A 22,468-nucleotide genomic window follows, 5' to 3' on the forward strand; every position below is an offset into this window, starting at 1 on the left:
TATTTATTTTTGAGAGACAGAGAGTGAGCAGGGAAGGGGCAGAGAGAGAGAGTGAGAGAGAGAGAGAATCTGAAGCAGGCTCCAGGCCTCTGAGCTGTCAGCACAGATCCTGACGTGGGGCTCAAACTCACAAGCTGGAGATCATGACCTGAGCTGAAGTCAGATGCTTAACTAACAGAGCCACCCAGACTCCCCTAGAGTGCATTTCTGATGCAGTGCGCTGGACATTAAGAAAAACGTACACCCGCTAATGGAAACAAAGTTCTGTCATGATAAAGTTTCATCACAAAGAGCTGATGAGCTTACTGAGCAAACATGATTTTGGTAGTTTATATGAAAATGCATTTGCTTTTATATACTTATCAAAGGCACATATTTATAATTAGTCATATTTTCAATTACTTTACTTAAAAAATAATGTACTTTCAAATGACCCAATTTGAGGGTTTGAGTAAATGTCATTCATAATTATAACACAAATCATTAGAGTAAATTCTAAAATGAGAGTAAATAAAAAAGAAAAAAACTGTCGATGCTGTCTGTAATAAAATTTTATTGGGCCTTGTTTGGCAGAGCGACATAACTCAGGGCTGGCACCCTCGCAGAGCTGTCTCGGTGGAAGCCACAGCATGAACACTTTACAGCACGCTTTCCATCTCATATTCTCATTTATTATACTCCTAACCAAGGCAAGCGATAGAGTCCAGTGCTTTAAAGGCTCTTCTTTTAAGAGGTTGTTGAAAGAAGCTCAGAGTAAGGACTGATCTTTAACCTCAGTGGCATAAACTTGTTTCACGATAGAAACTGAATGGCATTGCCCTTTAGCTGCCATGATCTCTTTTCTTTTTTAATTTTTTTAGTGTTTATTCTTAGAGAGAGAGAGAGAGAGAGAGAGAGAATGAACCAGGGAGGGGCAGAGAGAGAGGAGACACAGAATCTGAAGCAGGCTCCAGGCTCTGAGCTGTTACGATAGTACAGAGCCCTATCCGGTGCCCGAACCCACCGACCGTGATATCATGACCTGAGCTGAAGTTGGATGCTTAACTGACTGAGTCACCCAGGTGCCCCTCTTTCTCTCTTCCTTTCTTCCTTTCCTTCTTCCCTTCTTTCTTTTCTTTTCTTCTTTCTTTCTTTCTTTCTTTCTTTCTTTCTTTCTTTCTTTCTTTCTTTCTTTCTTTCTCCTTTCTTTTTCTTCTTTCTTTCTTTCTTTCTTTCTTTCTTTCTTTCTTTCTTTCTTTCCTTTCTCCTTCCTTCCTTCCTACCTTCCTTCCTTCCTTCCTCTCTTTCTTTTCTTCTTTTTTTTTTAAATTCTGTTTTCCATTCTCTTGATCTTAAAGCCAAAGGGCAAAAGGCAATGTAACCAAAGTCTAACTTGGAAATTTTTATTATAGTTGCCTCTTAGGGAACATTATTACTTCTACTTATTTTGGACTATAATGTTTAAAGTCAAATTAAAAACCTAAATTAAAAAATGTATTTCCATTAGACAAGTCTTTTGCTCCTCCTCTGCAGGCACATTTTCTAACAACAGAAAAGTAAACACTTACTATAAATGATAATAATGAAACAAAAGCCTCAGCTCTTCTAATTTAGGGATACTGCATATAGATTTTTCAAGGTATTTTGCATCTCACTATTTCTTGCTTACTATTAGGAATATTCTATATATATAATAATCTGACCACATCATTACATGAGTACATGATGAATTCTCATGTTCCCCAGCTGCACAAAATAGTCGTTGAATAAGTTCAGTCAATTGGGATGAACTGAATTTTATCTACAACCAAAAACAAACAAACAGACAAAGATGAAATGATCACTAAAAGAATTTTAGGATAAAAATAATTTACATTATTTTCATGTTTATTGTTGAACTGCTACATCCTTTTGGGTTCAAATGCTTTTATAAATTAAGCTGGATGTTCACTTACTTGCAAAATATATCTTCACTGTCTTTATTTATAATGCAGTGGCCCCCATGGCACCTTATACATTTGTCAACCTCACATTTTGGACCTTCATAGCGTGTTGGACAGATGCATTCAACACTTCCATCATCCCCGATGGTACAGGATTCAGAATTCACACAGTAGTGGTGACAAACATCTAGGCAGAACGCACACCAGAGAAAAAGAAATTATACTATATGATTTTTTTCAGTCACAATACATGTTACCATTTCATTTAATATTTAAAAACAGTCAATCCTTAAAGAAATACAAAAATAAGTAAATTAATGAAAACATCTAAATATAAAAAAATGGTTAATAATAAGTAGATTAGCTTACAAAATCACTTTGTAATTACATGTAACTAGAATTCTTTAATAATGCTATTGATTTCTCTTTTTGCCAGCCACGCATCATTTCATCTGGCTAAAAAAAAAAATGTTGAGTTACACTGATATAATGCTAACTGAGAAACTCTTTTGGTTCTGAATGTTAAAGTTTAAGCTAACAAGTTTCCTTCATTTCCTTCTAATGGGCACTATAACTATTCTGAAATGAGCAGAAATACTCAAGATTTCTTTAAGCATCATTTGTTGTTTCCTTTCCTTGTACTTCTTTTCATCTCGAGAACAGGGCAGTGTCTGGTGGGTGGGGGACCCAGCCTCTGCATCAGCCCTTTGTGTGGTGTGAAGAAGTCACCCTCTACACACAGCAGAACAGGCCCAGTATTTTCGAATGCCCTGGCAGGTGAGCAAACACAGAGATGTGCCTCTCATGGAACATCAAGAGAAAAGTGAACTGGGAAACTGATCCATCATGGGTAAGGAGTAAACAAAAGTTTAGGCTATTGTTTCCTTCCTCGTTTAGAGCCTGACTTCCCAGTCAGAGGGAAAACCTCAACAGAGTGTGAGGCTTTTGTTTTAAAACATCTTTCCTAATGAACATTATAGATAATTTTCTCAACTACAAAAGAAGATTTCTTCAAATATTGCTATACCTAGTGTATGTAATAAAACAAAAACAATTTAATGATACAATAACCAATCTATCTTTGTAATTAGACATTCTGCCTCAGTCTTTTGAAAAGCAAGTATATATGTGTGTTTGTATGTGAATATAATTTATAACATTCAAAATATTGAAATTCATAATACAATAATCTTAGGCAAAAGAACTTGATTAGATCTACTTCACACTTTGTGTTTAGAAGCTGCAATTTCCTTTTAGCTATCTAATTGTGAAGCGATGTTAAATGAGATTAGCTGTGATAAAAATCTCAATTTATAAACTTTAACCTGCTGTACGACAGTTATAGTAGGTGAAGAAAATTAAAACATAATTTATAACTCTCATGTTTGCATATTTAGCCCTTTATTAAATCAGACAGAAATTAAATTTATTGACAGGCTTGCTTCATATTTATGGAAATTTATTTCAAGCATTCTTCTGCTTGCTGTTGCATTATGCCAAGTACCCTCACTGAGATTCAATGCTTAAGCCTATTCACATGGTTTTGGCTATATTTAAGAAAAGTAGCATTTTGAAAAGGTGAGAAACTTGAAGATCTAAGAACTAAGTCAGTGTTAGTGGTATCTGTCCATGATGGTGTCTGTTTGCAGTTATTGGCTTGGCAGTTATAGTATGCACCATCACACATTCTGTTTTTGTTTATGAAGAATGTATGCTCTGCAGTCTACATGATGATCTCTCCTATTCAAGGCAGAAATCTCTAAAGAACAACTCTCATTAGTTCAGATTGTTCAGCACCTCTTACTGATAGAGAGCTCCTTTCAGATCATTCCCCAACTGCTTCCAATGTCACCCTTTGATCCTGGTTCAGTTATCTGATGGGACATAGAAGTTAGTTGATGTAGCCTAACAAGATCAACATGTTATGTCTTATCCATAGTGGGTAGCTAATCAAAATCAGGTAGGTAACTTATTTGCAAATGCAAATTCCAGTGCTCATCCCTGTCACCACTGCCCACCCATGCCTAGATTCTAATTCATAAATCTGAAATGGGGCCCAGATGATTCCCATGGAACTGGTTGAGGACCTAGAATCTGGGAAGTAGGGAACACATAAGAAATAACACAGAGACAAATTTTACTGATTAGCAAAGCGACTACATTAATACTTGCAAAAGGATTCAATTTACCTAAAATAGTTTATTTCTCAACTAAGTATGTGAGCCCTACTAAAAATGTAATTTTTAATCTAAACTTTTGGACCATTTCATTTTTATAACCACATTACTGAGAAGACATGAGGAAGTAGAAAATAATGGATTAACATTTTGATGGTTGCTGATTGCCCTATAGTACACTGTAGTAAGGAACAGTTCTCACTTGCCTCTAGTGGTAAAGGGCAAAGTTAAATACTTACTTATAACTTACTAACTGTAAGTAATTTTGGTACATAAATTAAATCTGTCTTAGACTAAGATTAAAAAGATGTGATAATATACACAACTCACTGGTGTTCAAGAGAATACAAATAAATACCTCAAAGAAATACCATTGAACTCCCACCAAATTGACAATCAATAACAGGAAATCTCATACACTACTAGTAGAAATATAAATTGATTCCATTGATTTAGAAAACAAAGACAGTATCTACTAAATTTGAACATACCCACACCTTATGACCTAACATTTGCACTAAATATATATCAAAGAGGAAGGCATGCATATGTGCATAAAAAATACATATATATAATAAGCATAGTGACCTTTTTAGAAATAGGCCCAAACTACAAATAATCCAAACGTTCATTGCAAGAAGAAAGGATAAACTGTGGTTCACTCATACAATGAAATATACCTATAAATATATATATATATATGTGTGTGTGTGTGTGTATACATACATATATATGTATATATATACATACACACACACATAATAGACAAATAAAAAATGAAAGCAGTACAGCCTATAAGGAACAAAATTGATGAATCTCACAAAAACAATGAGAGAAAAAAGCTGGACACAAAAATATACACACTATTTTTTTTTTTCTATAAAATTAGAAAGGCCAAACTAATCTAGGGTTTTAGAAGTCAAAAAGGACTTATCTTTGGAGAGAAGGGAAGGGATAGTGATTAAGAACATCAAGTTACATCTGAGGTACCAGTAATGTTTATTCTTGACCTGGATGTTGGTTTATGCTGGTTTGTACACCTGGTGATAATTTACTGAACTGTAAACTTGTGATTTAAAAATTTTCTATTTATATTATGCTTCAATAAAAAGATTTTTTCTAATCTAATGGCACATAAGCTACATGTAGAATATTTAAAAAATTCTGGTTAATTTGCTAACAAGGCTAAATAGGTTTTCGCTTTATAAACACTTCTTTTCAAAGAAATTCATGGTCTACTTTTTATGCTTTAAGGAAAATTCTCTAACCTTTAATGCTTTCAATATTTTTTCCTAGCATGTCAGATGCACATTATTCAATGCAGTTGATTGGCCTCATGGCATAAAAGTGGAATCCAAAGAATGTAAAAGAAATATTTGCTTAAGATAAAATTTTGAAATAAGCAGATAATAGAATTTGCACTTTAATAAATAATTCTAAATTGCATGCTGTTAAGCCATACCAGTTTTTCCTTCTAAAATAGGCAGAAATCATTTTAGACTCAGAACCCTTTCTCTACAGATATTCAAATGGAAGACATTTCATTTTCCCCACTTCACATGTTTCATACTTGATGCTATGTTGAAATTCAGGCAGAGTTGCTCACTATACTCCGACCCTGCCAGAGTTGCTCCCGATGCCTTTCTATGAAAATGTTCTATCTCTCACTCTTAGGCTTCAGATGTGGGGCATGTAGAAGTTGCTGGAGTTCTGGGTTCAGCTGGATTATTTTCTACACCACTATTAGGATTCTAGGGCCCAAAATATTCACTCTCTTTGCATGCATATTGTCCCTCTCCTCTTCTCTCCTCTCCTCTCTTCTCTCCTCTCTCCTCCCCTCCCTCCTCCCTCGCCCTTCTCTCTTCTTTCTCTTCTCTTCTCTTCTCTTCTCTTCTCTTCTCTTCTCTTCTCTTCCCCCCTCCCCTTCCCTTCTCTCTCTCTCTCTCTTTCGCTCTCTCGCTCTTTCTCTCTGTCTTAAAGACTTTCCTATTTACTCAATTCTAACTCTAGGATTCCTAAACACAGGAGAATGTAACTTTATTTAATAGGAGTTCACGTTCTAATTATCTCAGTATATGGCAACAGTGTATAAGTCATTGGAGAACCACCTAATTTCTCTCTCATTGTCTTCTCAGTTCCAACCCACTTTGAATTATAAGCACCTATGCAAAACCTGAATAAATGTGTAGAGTATTTTCACCAGTGTCACCTCTCTATACACTCCCAAATAATTACTACACACTCATATTTAAATTCTAAGCCTCTCTTCAGGTATTTACCTAATAAAAATAATACTTCATTAGCACTTTCCAATCCAGCAGAAATTTAGCAAAGTATGAAGAATGGTATATGAGAAGGCTCCTGAGCAGGCTCCCTTGGTATGCACTTGCTCGCTTTGTTTCTAAGGATTCCACCCTGACCTAATAAGCTCTGAAATGAGCAGAAAAGTTTAGCATTTCCTGAAAGAACACTTTTCTTATCCCAGAGTACTAAAAAATAGTTACCACATAGGGCTTACCACTTTAAGCACCAAAAATGCTCTAAAACCATTTTGAAAGTCATCTTTCTGTAAAATAGATATACATTTTCTTAAGTAACATTTATTAATATATATTTTTAAAGATTCTGTTTTTAGGTAATTTCTATACCCAACGTGGGACTCGAACTTACAACGCCTACATTAAGAGTCGTGTGTTCTACAGAATGAGCCAGCCAGGTGCCCCATAATATTTCAATATTTTTAATGATCCTGTGTCACTATGGCTCTTAATTATTCCTACAAACCTACAAATTATTCCTACAAATTATTCCTTACCCTTGAGAAGTTATATAGCCTTCTGCTTGTTTTTTTTTTCATTTTCAGCTTTGACTAAGTGACTTGTTACTGATCATGAGGCAGTAGGCAAGTCTAAATAAAAACCTAATGATTCCTATCAGAGAAAAAAAGAGGTAGAGATATTGCTGATGGGTTAACACCAAGGTGTACAGCAAAGGGACTGTCTTCTAATTTCCAACACAGATCCACAGATCCACACACACACACACACACCCTTCTCCCCCCCAAACCATCTGTTTTCCCCCAAATTTAAATTTGGCTTAATAGTTATTGGAAATAAAGTAAAAAATGTGGTAGAGGAAAAGAAGACAAGTTAAAAGAAACGTAAGTGAGAGAACGCTCTCACTTTGTTGGAGGGCATGAAATGGGGAAGAAACCAAATGTTAAAGATGAAAAAGTCTAGCCAGATGAACCAGTAAGCATTCAGAAAGAACAGTTTGAATTTATGGACAGGAAGGCTGGTAGAACAATATGGTTGATTCTGTTTTAAACAACACGAGTAATTTAACCATGACAATAAAATGTAAGTGGAGGATCCATAGTTAATTATTTGCTGAGGAACATGCATCTGCCTAATTGTATACTGGGAGCTGCAGGAAGAGGACAGAAATACGAGAAAGGCCACCAGGTCTCTGAGAGCTGACAACCCAATTGAAAGGTTAAGACAAGAAGAAAAAAGGAACCAAAACTGATCTGAAGAATATCTGCTGTGGCAAGAGAGCGTAAATACGACTACCAACAAAATCTTCCTTCTTATGAAAGCTTCCACCTCATAAGGTTTACTCATTTTACTGACCTGAATGGCATAACAATTGATATGTTCCACATATGATAAAAAGGAGCAATAATGAAATGTAATTAATCTGTGCTAAGAAAGTAGAGATTACCATGAAATTATATAATAACACTTTATATTCACAATATAAAATTGTTATAACCTCTGTAGGGTAATTACACTAAGAACTGCACAGTAGCACTAAACACAATCATGTAATCTAAAGGACAACGATGGATATATAATTACAGAGTATTCATATGGTAATTAGGTGAATAGTAACTGGAGAATAAGTGAGTGGCTATTTTCTGCAACAGAAATAAAATAATTTTCAAGGGATACCATTATTGCACTCTTTCTCTTTCCTTTTCAAGCAACCAGAAATATAAGGAAATACTTCTTCCTTTAATCTTTTTTAGAGAATCTTAATAGACTGCATAAAAATATGAGTTGTATGGTTATATATACAAGTTTATGAATATTCATGGTGAGCCAGATGTCTATAAAATCTCTAGCTGCATTTAACTTCTTTCCCAAATATTTCTTTCTATTGAAAAGTAATTGCCAAGACTATTTAGCCATTAACTCATATTTGCAACTGGGCTATTCACATTGTAATAGTTAGTGGAGTGTGAAATTTATTTAAAGGAAACAAAACCAACGTTAAATACCACCTAAACAGAAGCTGAAGATACGAAGAATAATGCAGAAATTAGAAAGTCTTTAATTGGTAATACAGATAGTCATATAGGGGGGACTATATTATACAATTACATGTATATACATCAATTGTTCTACCTCACTTAATTTTGACCTGGTTTTAAAAAAATATGTGAATTGGCTTTAAGATTCATAATTTAAGTAAGCATTTGGTAATTTAGGACTGCACATACAACATCAGCAACAGCAATAAACCAGAAGGTAGGGCTGTATTACTTTCACAAAGAAGACTAGGTGGAATTATCCACAGTGTATATCCCCAGGCATTCTACAACTGAGCTCAAGTTTCAGTGCAATTCACACTCCACCTTCACTGATATTTAATTGCATCCCAGGAGCAGTAGGTTCTATGAATTTTGTTAATATCTTCCCTACAAGGAGGCTTACGGCAGCTTCTATGTATGTATAAAATGTGGAAGACAGCCAACAATGGTATTTTATAAACTTTTGATGAATACTTATGCTAGGCTGACATAATAAGAAAAAGAAACAAAATCATTGGCTAGAACATGAAGGATTTGGAGGTTAAATTCAGTCCTTAATCTGGCTAACAATGTGACCTCATCTGAGTTACTTGACAAATTTATCCAATACACCCATCGATCATCTTTGAACAGAGACAGTATTACTAAACGTGTCTAAGATTATATCATGATTCCCTCCTCCCCCACCTGTCCTCAACAATGCCCTTTATAGCATCAAGGCCAACTAGGGCCTGTTTTGAATTAAACGACGGGAATGATGATTATGATGATGATAAATACTCGATTGTAGCTGTCTTCTACATGACAGCTCATCTCTTTGTCGTAGTGTCATGCATTATATGGTATTATTCTCATTTTATAGGTAAGTAAACTGAGGCACAAGGAGGATAAGCACCTTGCCAAGGTCATACAACAAGTGGGAGAACAGAATTTCAAAGCCAAATAAGCTTAATTGTAAAGAGTAAACTCTTATTTTTTTCTTATTTAATAATTCGTATATTTGCTCAGAAGAAAACACACACGCACACACAAACCTCTGGAGAGTAATTTTAAATATCTTCGGTGTTCTCTTTCCCTTATATGTATCTAAAATTAAGAGAGTCCCCATCTACATAGATATCTGGGGGTCTCACCATCAGGCAGACTGATAAAGGGCCCTGTAACAGCAAGAGCAGCAGGCCCAGGAAAGCTTACTTGGTACCACCACAAGCTGCAATATCAGAGCTCAGGAATTCAAGCCGGACTCCCACAGCTCATCCACATGTTCACATTTCACGCATCATTCTCAGCTTCCCACCCAACCTCAGTTGGATTTTTGCCTCTCCAGCCACCGATCATCAGTTTACAGCCCTAGATTCTCTTCTTTGAAGGAAACTCCATGTGATCTCTTCATTATCAAGAAGGATCAACTCTGGGTCCCTCCACACAAATAGGAAGCCAAAATGACAGCCAAGAAATCATAAACTAAGGCATGTCTGAAGTGCTAACATTTACTGACATCTAATTTAAGATGAAAACATTTAGAAGGATTCTGGAAAGGCTCTAAGATTCTTAAATATATTAATAAGAATGATTGTGGCCTTTCCTTCTCTGAAGTCGGTTTTTCATATAGCACAGTTTAGGAGGCAGAAGACATAAAGTAACTTGTTTAAATTTGCTTAGAATTTATGATTGTTATCTTTGAAGGCTTATGTAATGAAACAGAAAAACAGATTTAAGAAATATTAAAGTTGTTCTTTTTTACAGTCCTCAAATGTTTTACATACCTAAGATATTTTAATAATTAAACTTATTGCATAGTCCTAAATATATCTTCCAATTTCAGAGCCGAGTTTAATAAAGTAGGCAAACATTGAATCCAGGTATGCCAATTAAATATTCACTAGGGAAAAAATGTGTGCAAAACTCTGATTAGAGCTGATAAATTTTCATCAGGAAAGCGTGTCTAAGAAAATTAGCATTTTCTAATTTATTACTAAAAATAGAAATAGATCCCAAATATTTCTATAGAGAACACTGAAAAATTTAAAAGAATAAAATCCATTCTGAGCAAACACTGCCATCTCTGAGTATCCAGGTAAAAGGAAAATGTAAAACTCAGAAAGCCAAGTTATCAAACTGTTGATTTAAGCGAGACATGTGGGGCAAGATTTTGAAAATAGCACCAATAAATCTTTGACAGATTGCTGTTTCAAAACGTGTATTAACAATGATAGCATCAATCATTTTAGTAATAGTCAAAAATTAACTCCTAAAACTATTATGGCAATATTTTTTTAAATCAGAGAAGCCTTTATAACTTTTGCTTATAAATCATGTTCTGGGTTGAGTGTTCCTCTCTTTTTAAAGCAATCCAGCCATAAAAGGTTTTAGCAAGTAATTATTTCTGGGTTGAGTGTTCTTCTATTTTAAAAGAATCCAGCTATAAAAGGTTTAGCAAGTAACTATTTATAAAGTGGTAGAGAGTCATTTGAGACTTGAAAGCAAGCTGACTTGCAGATGACAGCTACATGTGATTTTATAAGATGAGGCTAACAAAAACCAAATAAGTGAATAAGCAGAAGATGGCTTAAAAAACAATGAGAATGAAGCATGCTCCTATAAGGTGGGACATCTTTGACCATAAATAAGCCATTTACCATATTCAGTCCCTGATTTCTTCATTAAGGCATGGAATATGTATTAAGTAAGGTGTAAGTAATTTCAACCTGTTAAAATTTATCAACATCTACCATGTCAATAGTATCTATTGGGTTAATATTGCTTATGCCCTCAGAATTCTCATGCTTTGATAGAACACTCAGGGCTAACACGTTTGAGAAAAAAAATCAAGAACAATAAAAGATTTGGCTAATCAGCACATGGAAATATTTTTTAAAAAGAAAATTCAGAGCACTAAGTAATAACTCATTTTTAGAAAACTGGAAAGGGTCTCATGGAGGTGAAGAATGCTGGACAGGAGGTAATCATGGAAAAGATCTTCTCAGATGGTAGTACCATGAACAACATTATCCTCCCCATGCTGTAGCCTGAGGGAATGTCCTGGATCATTATCCTGGGATAAAATGAGGTCACCCTAGAAAAACTTACGTAGTTCCTTCGTGCATACATCTCTCCCTTCTCCCTTTCATTCTTCCATCCTTATTTTCTTCCTTCTTCCAGGCTACTCACTTCACATGTAAATGTCAAAGTAAGGATTTCTGATATACTTAAATGTGACCTCCTTTCTAGTTTTTCTTCAATATGTTACTTTGCAAAATACATAATATATATGTACTTCTCTCTATCAATATATTGATATTAATATAGATAGAGAAAGGTTTCTACACTAGTGTGATAGCAGGAAGAAAAATAATGGATTATATAGAAGTGATTACTAATTAATCAGAGTTCACTAAAACACTGAGAAAGTCACTTTGAAAAGGTCACTTGGGAGACTAATATGTAGCACACTGTAAAAGATTTTTGCTGGTCAAATGTGCAAGTTTTCTACTATTGATATAAAATAATCAGCTCTCTACTGAGACCCGTAATAATTCCAAGGTTATAGAAAATCACTTTAATTTCATTATTAGTAGCATTTAACCTTTAACATGATTAGAAGTATGCATTGAATTGCTGTGATTAGTTAGTAACATAATTTAATCCAAGATCCTTTTTGTTTACAAAGAGTATTGTTCTTCCACAACATCCTTAAGATAAAGATGAGATAAAATCATTACTCTTTTATGCACACAGTGTAGTAAAAGGTACTGTAGCAAGAAACTTTTGATTCAGGAACAAATGTGTTTTCCTTCTGTAGCCCCCTGACTTTTCTCTCCATTGGGACACTATTTAGGTTCTTAATTTGCCATGCATTTATCACCACCTGACATCAAACATGTTTGTGCATTATTTATAAATACTACAGTACACCATGAATGCAGTTTTCAGTTTATTCATGACTAAATCCTTAGCTTCAGTGGCTGGCATATATTAGATGCTCTATTAATATTTTTTGAATTACAAACTGAATGATCATTGGAAAGCAGGGCACTTCAGAAGACAGAGAACAAGAGGCATACTGCTGACTTTTGTTTTTTTTTTTTTTAGTTTTAAAACCCCAAATGCAGTTATAAATAGGTGACAGATGAAAGAGGAGAATCAGATGGCAAAGATAGACGTCATCAAGTCCCAGTTAAAGGGCCCCTGGAAATTTGTTCCTTGCATGAAACACTCAGCTGCTACATCAAAGAAGCAATTACTAGACACTCTAGGCTGCCATGTGAAAGAAGGATGTGACCTGCCAACTTCTCTGAAAGGGGACATTCTGTAGAATTAGACTAAACTTTTCAGCTTCCAGTAGGTTTCATTTTGTAGTCAGAAACTAATCTGAGTTTGGAAGTATACCTATGCAAGAAATTATTTTCTTCAGTGGTCTGATCTACTTACTTTCATGGAATATATAATTCCATTCTGCACTTAGGATCATTTCAGAAATTATTTAAAAAAAAACATCTGGGGGCGCCTGGGTGGCGCAGTCGGTTAAGCGTCCGACTTCAGCCAGGTCACGATCTCGCGGTCCGGGAGTTCGAGCCCCGCGTCGGGCTCTGGGCTGATGGCTCAGAGCCTGGAGCCTGTTTCTGATTCTGTGTCTCCCTCTCTCTCTGCCCCTCCCCCGTTCATGCTCTGTCTCTCTCTGTCCCAAATAAATAAATAAACATTGAAAAAAAAATTAAAAAAAAAAAAAAACCATCTGAAACCATATTCATGTAGGCCATAAAATTAATAAATCTTTTTTATATAGAGGCCTGCTCATGTGGGCCATTTGGAATACATCTATTTTATATTACCTAAATATATATAACCTTTAAACACATATTATAACATATTTTAATTACATATTATAAATGATAGGCACTCAGAATATCTATTAAAGTGAAAATTTTATAGGTGCCTAGGTGGTTCAGTTGGTTAAACGTCCAACTCTTGGTTTCAGTTCAGATCACAATCTCACAGTTGGTGGGTTTGAGCCCTGAACTGGGCTCTGGGCTGACAGCGTAGAGACTCCTTAGGAATCTCTCTTTTTCTCTTTGTGTCTCCTCCATGCTCTCACTTTCTCTCTCTAAATAAATCAATTTTAAAAAATTAAAATTTTTAAAAAGACATTTGATTTTAAAATTTGCAGAGGACTTTACCTCACTTGAAACTTCCAACTTTGAGAAGCAGATAGTTTTAATTATTATCATTATTTATTTTATAAACCATGTGAGTGTCAACTATGATGATGAAAATAATCTGAAATCCAAAGTTGTAGAATACTATTTGTAACTCTACAGATTTCTACTTTATATACTTTTAAATGGTCTGAAAAAAATTTTTTTTAATTCCCTATTATCACCTCTAAAAATTTCTTCCTCACATCAGGATTACAGCTTGACAGGTTCCAGAAAAGAGAACTTAGAGAGTATTTTCAGTGAAGATCCAGAAACCTACTGAAATTAAATTATATTTTATGTATTTGTTTTATTTGGGCAAGACACTATTAAAAGAATCAGAAGCCTATACTAAGAAGTATCTACACTAAGAAGTAAGTAACAGGAAATCTGGAATTGAAAAATTCTAGCTTACTTATTTGTGGTCTGGAAGGTACCATGGAAGTGTCATGAGTTCTTGGACTCAGACAATAATTTAGTAGTTAGTTAAATAAGGTGTCATTCATTACATGGTCACACCATACCAATTTGTTCATTTCTGCCACTATGTTGATTATTTATATAAATTGGTTTTTAAGAAAAGCTTGCTCTCAGATTATTACAATATAGATTTTTCTCATTTCTAAAAACTAATAAAGTACAAGTTATTTCATCAAACTGTGAATTAAATCATATTGTTACCAAGGATTTAGTCATGGATATTCAAGTGATAATGTAAATCTAAAAATTCAAATTCAGTTACTTGACTTTTGAATTAATCTTCTAGTACTATTCTGAATCAAGTCAAATCAGTCTATTTCTCAAAGTGTCTTATACTTAAGATGTATCTGATTCTCTGGTGGCAACCCTCAATAAATGTGTTTTTTTTCCTCCTAATAGTTAATTTTCATATAATTAGCATTTATATACTGAAAAATCTCCTTTTATTTAACTTTTGTTCTTTATTGTTACTTCATCTGTTGGAAAATTATGGATTTTAAAACATATTTATTTATTGAAATCAAACTTGTAATTATATTTTTCATTCATGAGAATAATACTGAACAAATAAACACTATTATTAATCCACTGTTTTGATTAAAACAGAAGTCTCTTCTTTATCTGATGGGTTACATAATCCTAAGGTAAATTACAAATCCACCCATCTTTCTCTGGCCTTTTGCACTCTGGGACTCAAAAGCTATGAGTTTGGCTATATTCTAAAAGAGCTTATGGGAAGATGGCAGCGTAGGAGACACTGGGCTCAAGGCATCCTGCTGACCACTTAGATTCCACCCACATCTGCCTAAATAACCCAGAAAACCACCAGAAGACTAGCAGAACGACTCTCCGGAGCCAAGCATAGACGAGAAGCCCACGGATGAGGGTAGGAAGGGCAAAGAGGCAGTGTGTGCTACATGGACTGGTGGGAGGGAGCCGGGCGGTGGAGGGGCAGCCTGCCCACCAAGGCAGAGCCCCCGAGTCTGACTTGGAAAAGCAGAGGGGCTGGACAGAGTGTGTTCTGACAGCCAGCAGGACTTAACATGTGGAATGTTGTAAGTCAACAGCTCTGCTCCGAGAGCGGGAGAGATAGAGGGAGAGTCATTGGGCCCCAGAAGACAGAGCTCAGCTTGGCGGGGAACAAAGGCCCTGGCCAGTGCCATCTCTCTCACCCATTCCCCAGCCAAAATCCCAAATGGGACCAGTTCCCGTGAGGGAACTTGCTTGCACTGCGCAAACACCTAACACTGTGCTTCTGCGGATACATCCCTCTGATGGGTCTGCCTCCCTCCTAGTGATGGAGCCGCAGGGCCCCTCCAGAAGTGGACCACTGAAGGCAAAGCGAGCTGAGCCTGCCCTTCCCGCCCCTGTGCACCTTGCAGATCCACCCCAGCTCATACGCCAGATCCCACAGAAGCAGCACCACAAGCCTGGCAGTGTGCCAGTAGCCCAGACAGGGCCCACACCACTCCACAGTGAGTCCTGCCCCTGGAAGAGGGGAAGATAAGGTACACACCAGTCTGACTGTGGCCCCAGTGGTGGGATGGGGGCAGACATCAGGTCTGACTGTGGCCCCGCCCACCAACACAAGTTACTCCAGACAGCACAGGGGAAGAGCCCTGCAGTTCTGTGCCACTCCAGGGACTATCCAAAATGATGAAACAGAAGAATTCTCCGCAGAAGAAACTCCAGGAAGTAGCGACAGCTAACCAACTGATGAAAAACAATTTAAGCAATATAACAAAATGAATTTAAAATAATAGTCATAAAATTAATCGCTGGGCTTGAAAAAAGTATAGAGGACAGCAGAGAATCTATTGCTACAGAGATCAAGGGACTAAGAAACAGTCAGGAGGAGCTAAAAAAATGCTATAAATGAGGTGCAAAATAAAATGGAGGCGACCACAGCTTGGATTGAAGAGGCAGAAGAGAGAAGAGGTGAATTAGAAGATAAAATTATGGAAAAAGAGGAAGCTGAGAAAAAGAGAGATAAAAAAATCCAGGAGGATGAGGGGAGAATTAGAGAACTAAGTGACAGAATTAAATGCAATAACATATGCATAATTGGGATTCCAGAGGAGGAATAGAGAGGAAAAGGTGCTGAAGGTGTACTTGAAGAAATCATAGCTGAGAACTTCCCTGATCTGGGGAGGGAAAAAGGCATTGAAATCCAAGAGGCACACAGAACTCCCTTCAGACATAACTTGAATTGATAAGAGATAAAGGATAAAGGATAAAGAGAAAATTCTGAAAGCAGCTAGGGATAAACATGCTCTAACATATGAAGGGAGACTGATAAGACTAGTGACGGGTTTATCTACTGAAACCTGGCAGCCAGAAAGGAATGGCAGGAAATCTTCAATGTGATAAACAGAAAAAACATGCAGCTGAGAACCCTTTATCCAGCAAGTCTATCATTTAGAATAGAAGGAGAGATAAAGGTCTTCCCAAACAAACAAAAACTGAAGGAATTCTTCACCACTAAACCAGCCCTACAAGATATCCTAAGGGGGATCCTGTAAGACAAGGTACCAGAGACATTGCTACAAGCATGAAACCTACAGACATCACAATGACTCCAAACCCATATCTTTCAATAATAACACTGAATGTAAATGGATGAAATGCTCCAACTAAAAGACACAGGGTATCGGAATGGATAAAACAACAAGACCCATCTATTTGCTGTCTACAAGAGAGTAATTTTAGACCTGAGGACACCTTCAGATTGAAAGTGAGGGGATGGAGAACTATCTATCAGTCAAAAGACAGCTGGAGTAGCCATGCTTATATCAGACAAACTAGACTTTAAATTAAAGGTTGTAACAAGAGATGAAGAACGGCATTATATAATAATTACAGGGTCTATCCATCAGGAAGAGCTAACAATTATAAATGTCTATGCGTCAAATACAGGAGCCCCCAAATATATAAAACAATCACCAACATAAGCAACCTTATTGATAAGAATGCGGTAATTGCAGGGGACTTTAATACTTCACTTACAACAAAGGAGGTCATCTAGACACAGGATCAATAAAGAAACAAGAGCCCTAAATGATACATTGGATCAGATGGACTTGACAGATATATTTAGAACTCTGCATCCCAAAGCAACAGAATATACTTTCTTCTCGAGTGCACATGGAACATTCTCCAAGATAGATCATATACTGGGTCACAAAACAGCCCTTCATAAGTATACAAGAATTGAGATCATACCATGCATACTTTCAGACCACAATGCTATGAAGCTTGAAATCAACCACAGGAAAAAGTCTGGAAAACCTCCAAAAGCATGGAGGTTAAAGAACACCCTACTAAAGAATGAATGGGTCAACCAGGCAACTAGAGAAGAAATTAAAAAAATATATGGAAACAAATGAAAATGAAAATACAACAATCCAAACGCTTTGGGATGCAGCGAAGGCAGTCCTGAGAGGAAAATACATTGCAGTCAAGGCCTATCTCAAGAAACAAGAAAAATCCCCAATACAAAATCTAACAGCACACCTAAAGGAAATAGAAGCAGAACAGCAAAGACAGCCTAACCCAGCAGAAGAAGAGAAATAATAAAGATCAGAGTAGAAATAAACAATATAGAATCTAAAAAAAACTGTAGAGCAGATCAACGAAACCAAGAGTTGGTTTTTTGAAAAAATAAACAAAATTGATAAACCTCTAGCCAGGCTTCTCAAAAAGAAAAGGGAGAAGACCCAGATAGATAAAATCATGAATGAAAATGGAATTATTACAACCAATCCCTCAGAAATACAAGCTATTATCAGGGAATACTGTGAAAAATCATATGCCAACAAACTGGACAACCTGGAAGAAATGGACAAACTCCTAAACACTCACACACTCCCAAAACTCAAACAGGGAGAAATAGAAAGCTTGAACAGACCTATAACCAGTGAAGAAATTGAATCAGTTACAAAAAATCTCCCAACAAATAAGAGTCCAGAACCAGATGGCTTCCCAGGGGAATTCTACCAGGCATGTAAAACAGAAATAATACCTATCCTTCTCAAGCTTTGCCAAAAAATAGAAAGGGAAGGAAAACTTCCAGACTCATTCTAGGAAGCCAGCATTACTTTGATTCCTAAACCGGACAGACACCCAGAAAAAAAAGAGAATTACAGGCCAATATCCCTGATGCATATGGATGCAAAAATTCTCAATAAGATACTAGCAAATCGAATTCAACAGCATAGAAAAAGAATGATTCACCATGATCAAGTGGGATTCATTCCTGGGATGCAGGGCTCATTCAACATTCGTAAATCAATCAATGTGATACATCACATTAATAAAAAAAAAGATAAGAACCATATGATCCTGTCAATCGATGCAGAAAAAGCATTTGACAAAATTCAGCATCCTTTCTTAATAAAAACCATCGAGAAAGTCGGGATAGAAGGAACATACTTAAACATCATAAAAGCCATTTATGAAAAGCCCACAGCTAATATCATCCTCAATGGGGAAAAACTGAGAGCTTTCTCCCTGAGATCAGGAACACGACAGGGATGTCCACTCTCACCACTGTTGTTTAACATAGTGTTGGAAGTTCTAGCATCAGCAATCAGACAACAAAAGGAAATCAAAGGCATCCAAATTGGCAAAGATGAAGTCAAGCTTTCGCTTTTTGCAGATGACATGATATTATACATGGAAAATCCGATAGACTCCACCAAAAGTCTGCTAGAACTGATACATGAATTCAGCAAAGTTGCAGGATACAAAATCAATGTACAGAAATCATTTGCATTCTTATACACTAATAATGAAGCAAGAGAAAGACAAATAAAGAAACTGGTCCCATTCTTAATTGCCCCAAGAAGCATAAAATACCTAGGGATAAATCTAGCCAAAGATATAAAAGATCTGTATGCTGAAAACTATAGAAAGCTTATGAAGAAAATTGAAGAAGACATAAAGAAATGGAAAAACATTCCATGCTCATGGAATGGAGGAATAAATATTGTTAAAATGTCAATACTACCCAAAGCTATCTACAGATTCAATGCAATCCCAATCAAATTGCACCAGCATTCTTCTTGAAGCTAGAACAAGCAATTGTAAAATTTGTATGGAACCATAAAAGGCCCCGAATAGCCAAAGTAATTTTGAAGAAGAAGACCAAAGCAGGAGGCATCACAATCCCAGACGTTAGCCTCTACTACAAAGCTGTAATCATCAAGACAGCATGGTATTGGCACAAAAACAGACACATAGACCAATGGAATAGGATAGAAACCCCAGATCTAGACCCACAAAAGTATGGCCAACTAATCTTTGACAAAGCAGGAAAGAATATCCAATGGAAAAAAGACAGTCTCTTTAACAAATGGTGCTGGGAGAACTGGACGGCAACATGCAGAAGGATGAAACTAGACCACTTTCTTACACCATTCAAAAAAACAAACTCAAAAGGATAAAGGACCTGAATGTGAGACAGGAAACCATCAAAACCCTAGAGGAGAAAGCAGGAAAAAACCTCTCTGACCTCAGCCGCAGCAATTTCTTACTTGACACATCTCCAAGGGCAAGGGAATTAAAAGCTAAAATGAACTATTGGGACCTCATGAAAATAAAAACTTCTGCACTGCAAAGGAAACAATCAACAAAACTAAAAGGCAACCAACAGAATGGGAAAAGATATTTGCAAATGACATATCAGACAAAGGGCTAGTATCCAAAATCTATAAAGAGCTCACCAAACTCCACACCCGAAAAACAAATAATCCAGTGAAGAAATGGGCAGACAACATGAATAGCCACTTCTCTAAAGAAGACATCAGGATGGCCAACAGGCACATGAAAAGATGCTCAAAATGTCGCTCCTCATCAGGGAAATACAAATCAAAACCACACTCAGATATCACCTCACTTCCGTCAGAGTGGCTAAAATGAACAAATCAGGAGATTATAGATGCTGGCGAGGATGTGGAGAAACAGGAACCCTCTTGCACTATTGGTGGGAATGCAAACTGGTGCAGCCACTCTGGAAAACGGTGTGGAGATTCCTCAAAAAATTAAAAATAGACCTACCCTATGACCTAGCAATAGCACTGCTAGGAATTGACCCAAGGGATATAGGAGTGTTGATGCATAGGGGCACTTGTACCCCAATGTTTAAAGCAGCACTCTCAACAATAGCCAAATTATGGAAAGAGCCTCAATGTCCATCAACTGACGAATGGATAAAGAAATTGTGGTTTATATACAGAATGGAATACTACATGGCAATGAGAAAGAATGAAATATGGCCCTTTGTAGCAACGTGGATGGAACTGGAGAGTGTTATGCTAAGTGAAATAAGTCATACAGAGAAAGACAGATACCATATGTTTTCACTCTTAGGTGGATCATGAGAAACTTAACAGAAGTCTATGGGGGAGGGAAAGAAAAAAAAAAAAGAGGTTAGAGAGGAAGAGAGCCAAAGCATAAGAGACTCTTAAAAACTGAGAACAAACTGAGGGTTGATGGGGGATGGGAGGGGGGGGGTGATGGGTATTGAGGAGGGCACCTTTTGCGATGAGCACTGGGTGTTGTATGGAAACCAATTTGACAATAAATTTCGTATTAAAAAAATAAAAAAAATAAAAGTAAATAAAAAATCTGTCGAGTAAAAAAACAAACAAACAAAACCCCAAAAACTATAAGATTTGGGGACTTTTATTTTTCACCTTGAGAACCAATGATGGCACACTAGTTTTTTGCCATTTTTATCAGTAATTAAGATGAATACAAATTTTTTCTAGCCTAGTATTTACTACCAAAAGAGGTCTATTTTTGCATTAAACTGAGTAATCACAATACCAGCTTATAGTGATGAAATCTTTAATAGTAAAAACCATGATTATCATGTTAACTATAGATAGGAATCTTATTTTGTTTTCTTCTTTTAGAGTATTTAAAGATTCCTGGGGTGACTGGGTGGCTCAGTAGGTTATACGTCTGACTCTTGATTTTGGCTCAATCCATGATCTCATGGTTCGTGAGATCGAGTCCCACACTGGGTTCTGTGCTGACAGCACAGAAACTGCTTGAGATTCTCACTCCCCCTCTCTCTCTGTCCTTCCCCCATTCATTCTTTATCTCTCTCTTTCTCTCTCTCTCTCTCTCTACTTCTCTGTCTCTCAAAATAAATACAAATAATTAAAGGATTTAAAGATTTCTGACTCATAGCATTGTTTTCAAAATATGTCAGTTGACATTCCAAATCTGTTATAAATAATGTGTTTTAAATTTACTCTTAAATCTACATTTAAATTCATTGTTTTAAATGTTTTGTTAGCAAATGCATTTAACTAGAAACAATTTGCTTGGTTTGAGGTAAGCCTCAAGTAAATGTTTTGTTCAATCTGTATCTCTATCTGTGCATGATTTGTGTAATATATTATTTTCAAGTACACAATTCTATTTGCAGATAATTATTTATGAATCCATTTAGTTTACCTAACATCAGGTACAGCAGAATCACAATCACGGACAGCTTCTGTTCATAAAAAGCCTGCCTGCCTGCCTTCTTTCCCTCCCTCCAACCTTTCCTCCCCTCCCTTCCTCCCTACCTCCCTTCTTTTCTTCCTTTTTGAGGGTTCCCAATTGGGCATGTTCAGTTTAATTCAATATAAATCCCTCTTTAGACACTTAGTAACCATTACGTGTGTGTGACATGTTATTTTCAACCTTTCAATAAGCAGCTTTGAGGCTGCGTTTCATTATCTTTCATATTATTTTGTAATAATATTCTTCCTTAAGTTGGAAAAAGAAGGGTAAATACTTATCAGTAGCTCTAATATAGCATAAAAGTAGAAGATTAAACTATCTAAACTTGGCCTGATTCCTGGGTGAAGAATACTGTTTTAAGAGTATTATGAGATTAGAGTTGTCTCAAAATCAAATGAACCCAGCATAGAAAAAGTTACTGCTATGTTGCCAGAAAAAACAATTAAGCATTCTTAAATAAAATATTTTTTTAAATAATAGTTACTGAAATTATTAAACATAATTAGTAATATCCCAAGTCTAAGTTACATGGCATAGAGATAAAAGTTTATCCATAGTTCACTTTACAAACATGTTATTGGAATTTGAAACAATTGCATAAAACAATAATGGTATGCTTCTTAAGAACATAAAATAAAGTCCATTTCTGATCTGTGATCCTTTTTGACTATGGAAGTTTAAGTGCAGCTGTGTCTGGCTTTTAATCTACAAAGATATGCCACTGGTTTTTTTATTCACCAAAAATTATGGGGCAAGTATCTTCAAAGAGCCTTTATACTGATAAATCCCCAATGCCTCAAACAATAAATAATACCCATAAGTGTTCAATATAATCTGTTGAATAAATTAATTTTAATAATC

At 36.0% G+C, this 22,468-nt stretch overlaps 1 protein-coding gene across 3 annotated transcripts in view; it reads right to left on the reverse strand.

The window, feature by feature from the left end:
* Nucleotides 1–22,468, reverse strand: part of LRP1B (LDL receptor related protein 1B) — a 1,907,075-nt gene that overhangs the window by 41,570 nt on the left and 1,843,037 nt on the right. For all 3 annotated transcript variants that reach the window (XM_086718488.1, XM_025932005.2, XM_086718489.1), the window contains exon 85: nt 1,935–2,109. In XM_086718488.1, the coding sequence (XP_086574614.1) occupies nt 1,935–2,109 (175 nt within the window). The remainder of the gene's footprint in view (nt 1–1,934; nt 2,110–22,468) is intronic.

This window comes from Puma concolor, chromosome C1, assembly GCF_028749965.1.
Source record: "Puma concolor isolate L17-30 chromosome C1, mPumCon1.1.hap2, whole genome shotgun sequence".
NCBI classification, from domain to species: domain Eukaryota; kingdom Metazoa; phylum Chordata; class Mammalia; order Carnivora; family Felidae; genus Puma; species Puma concolor.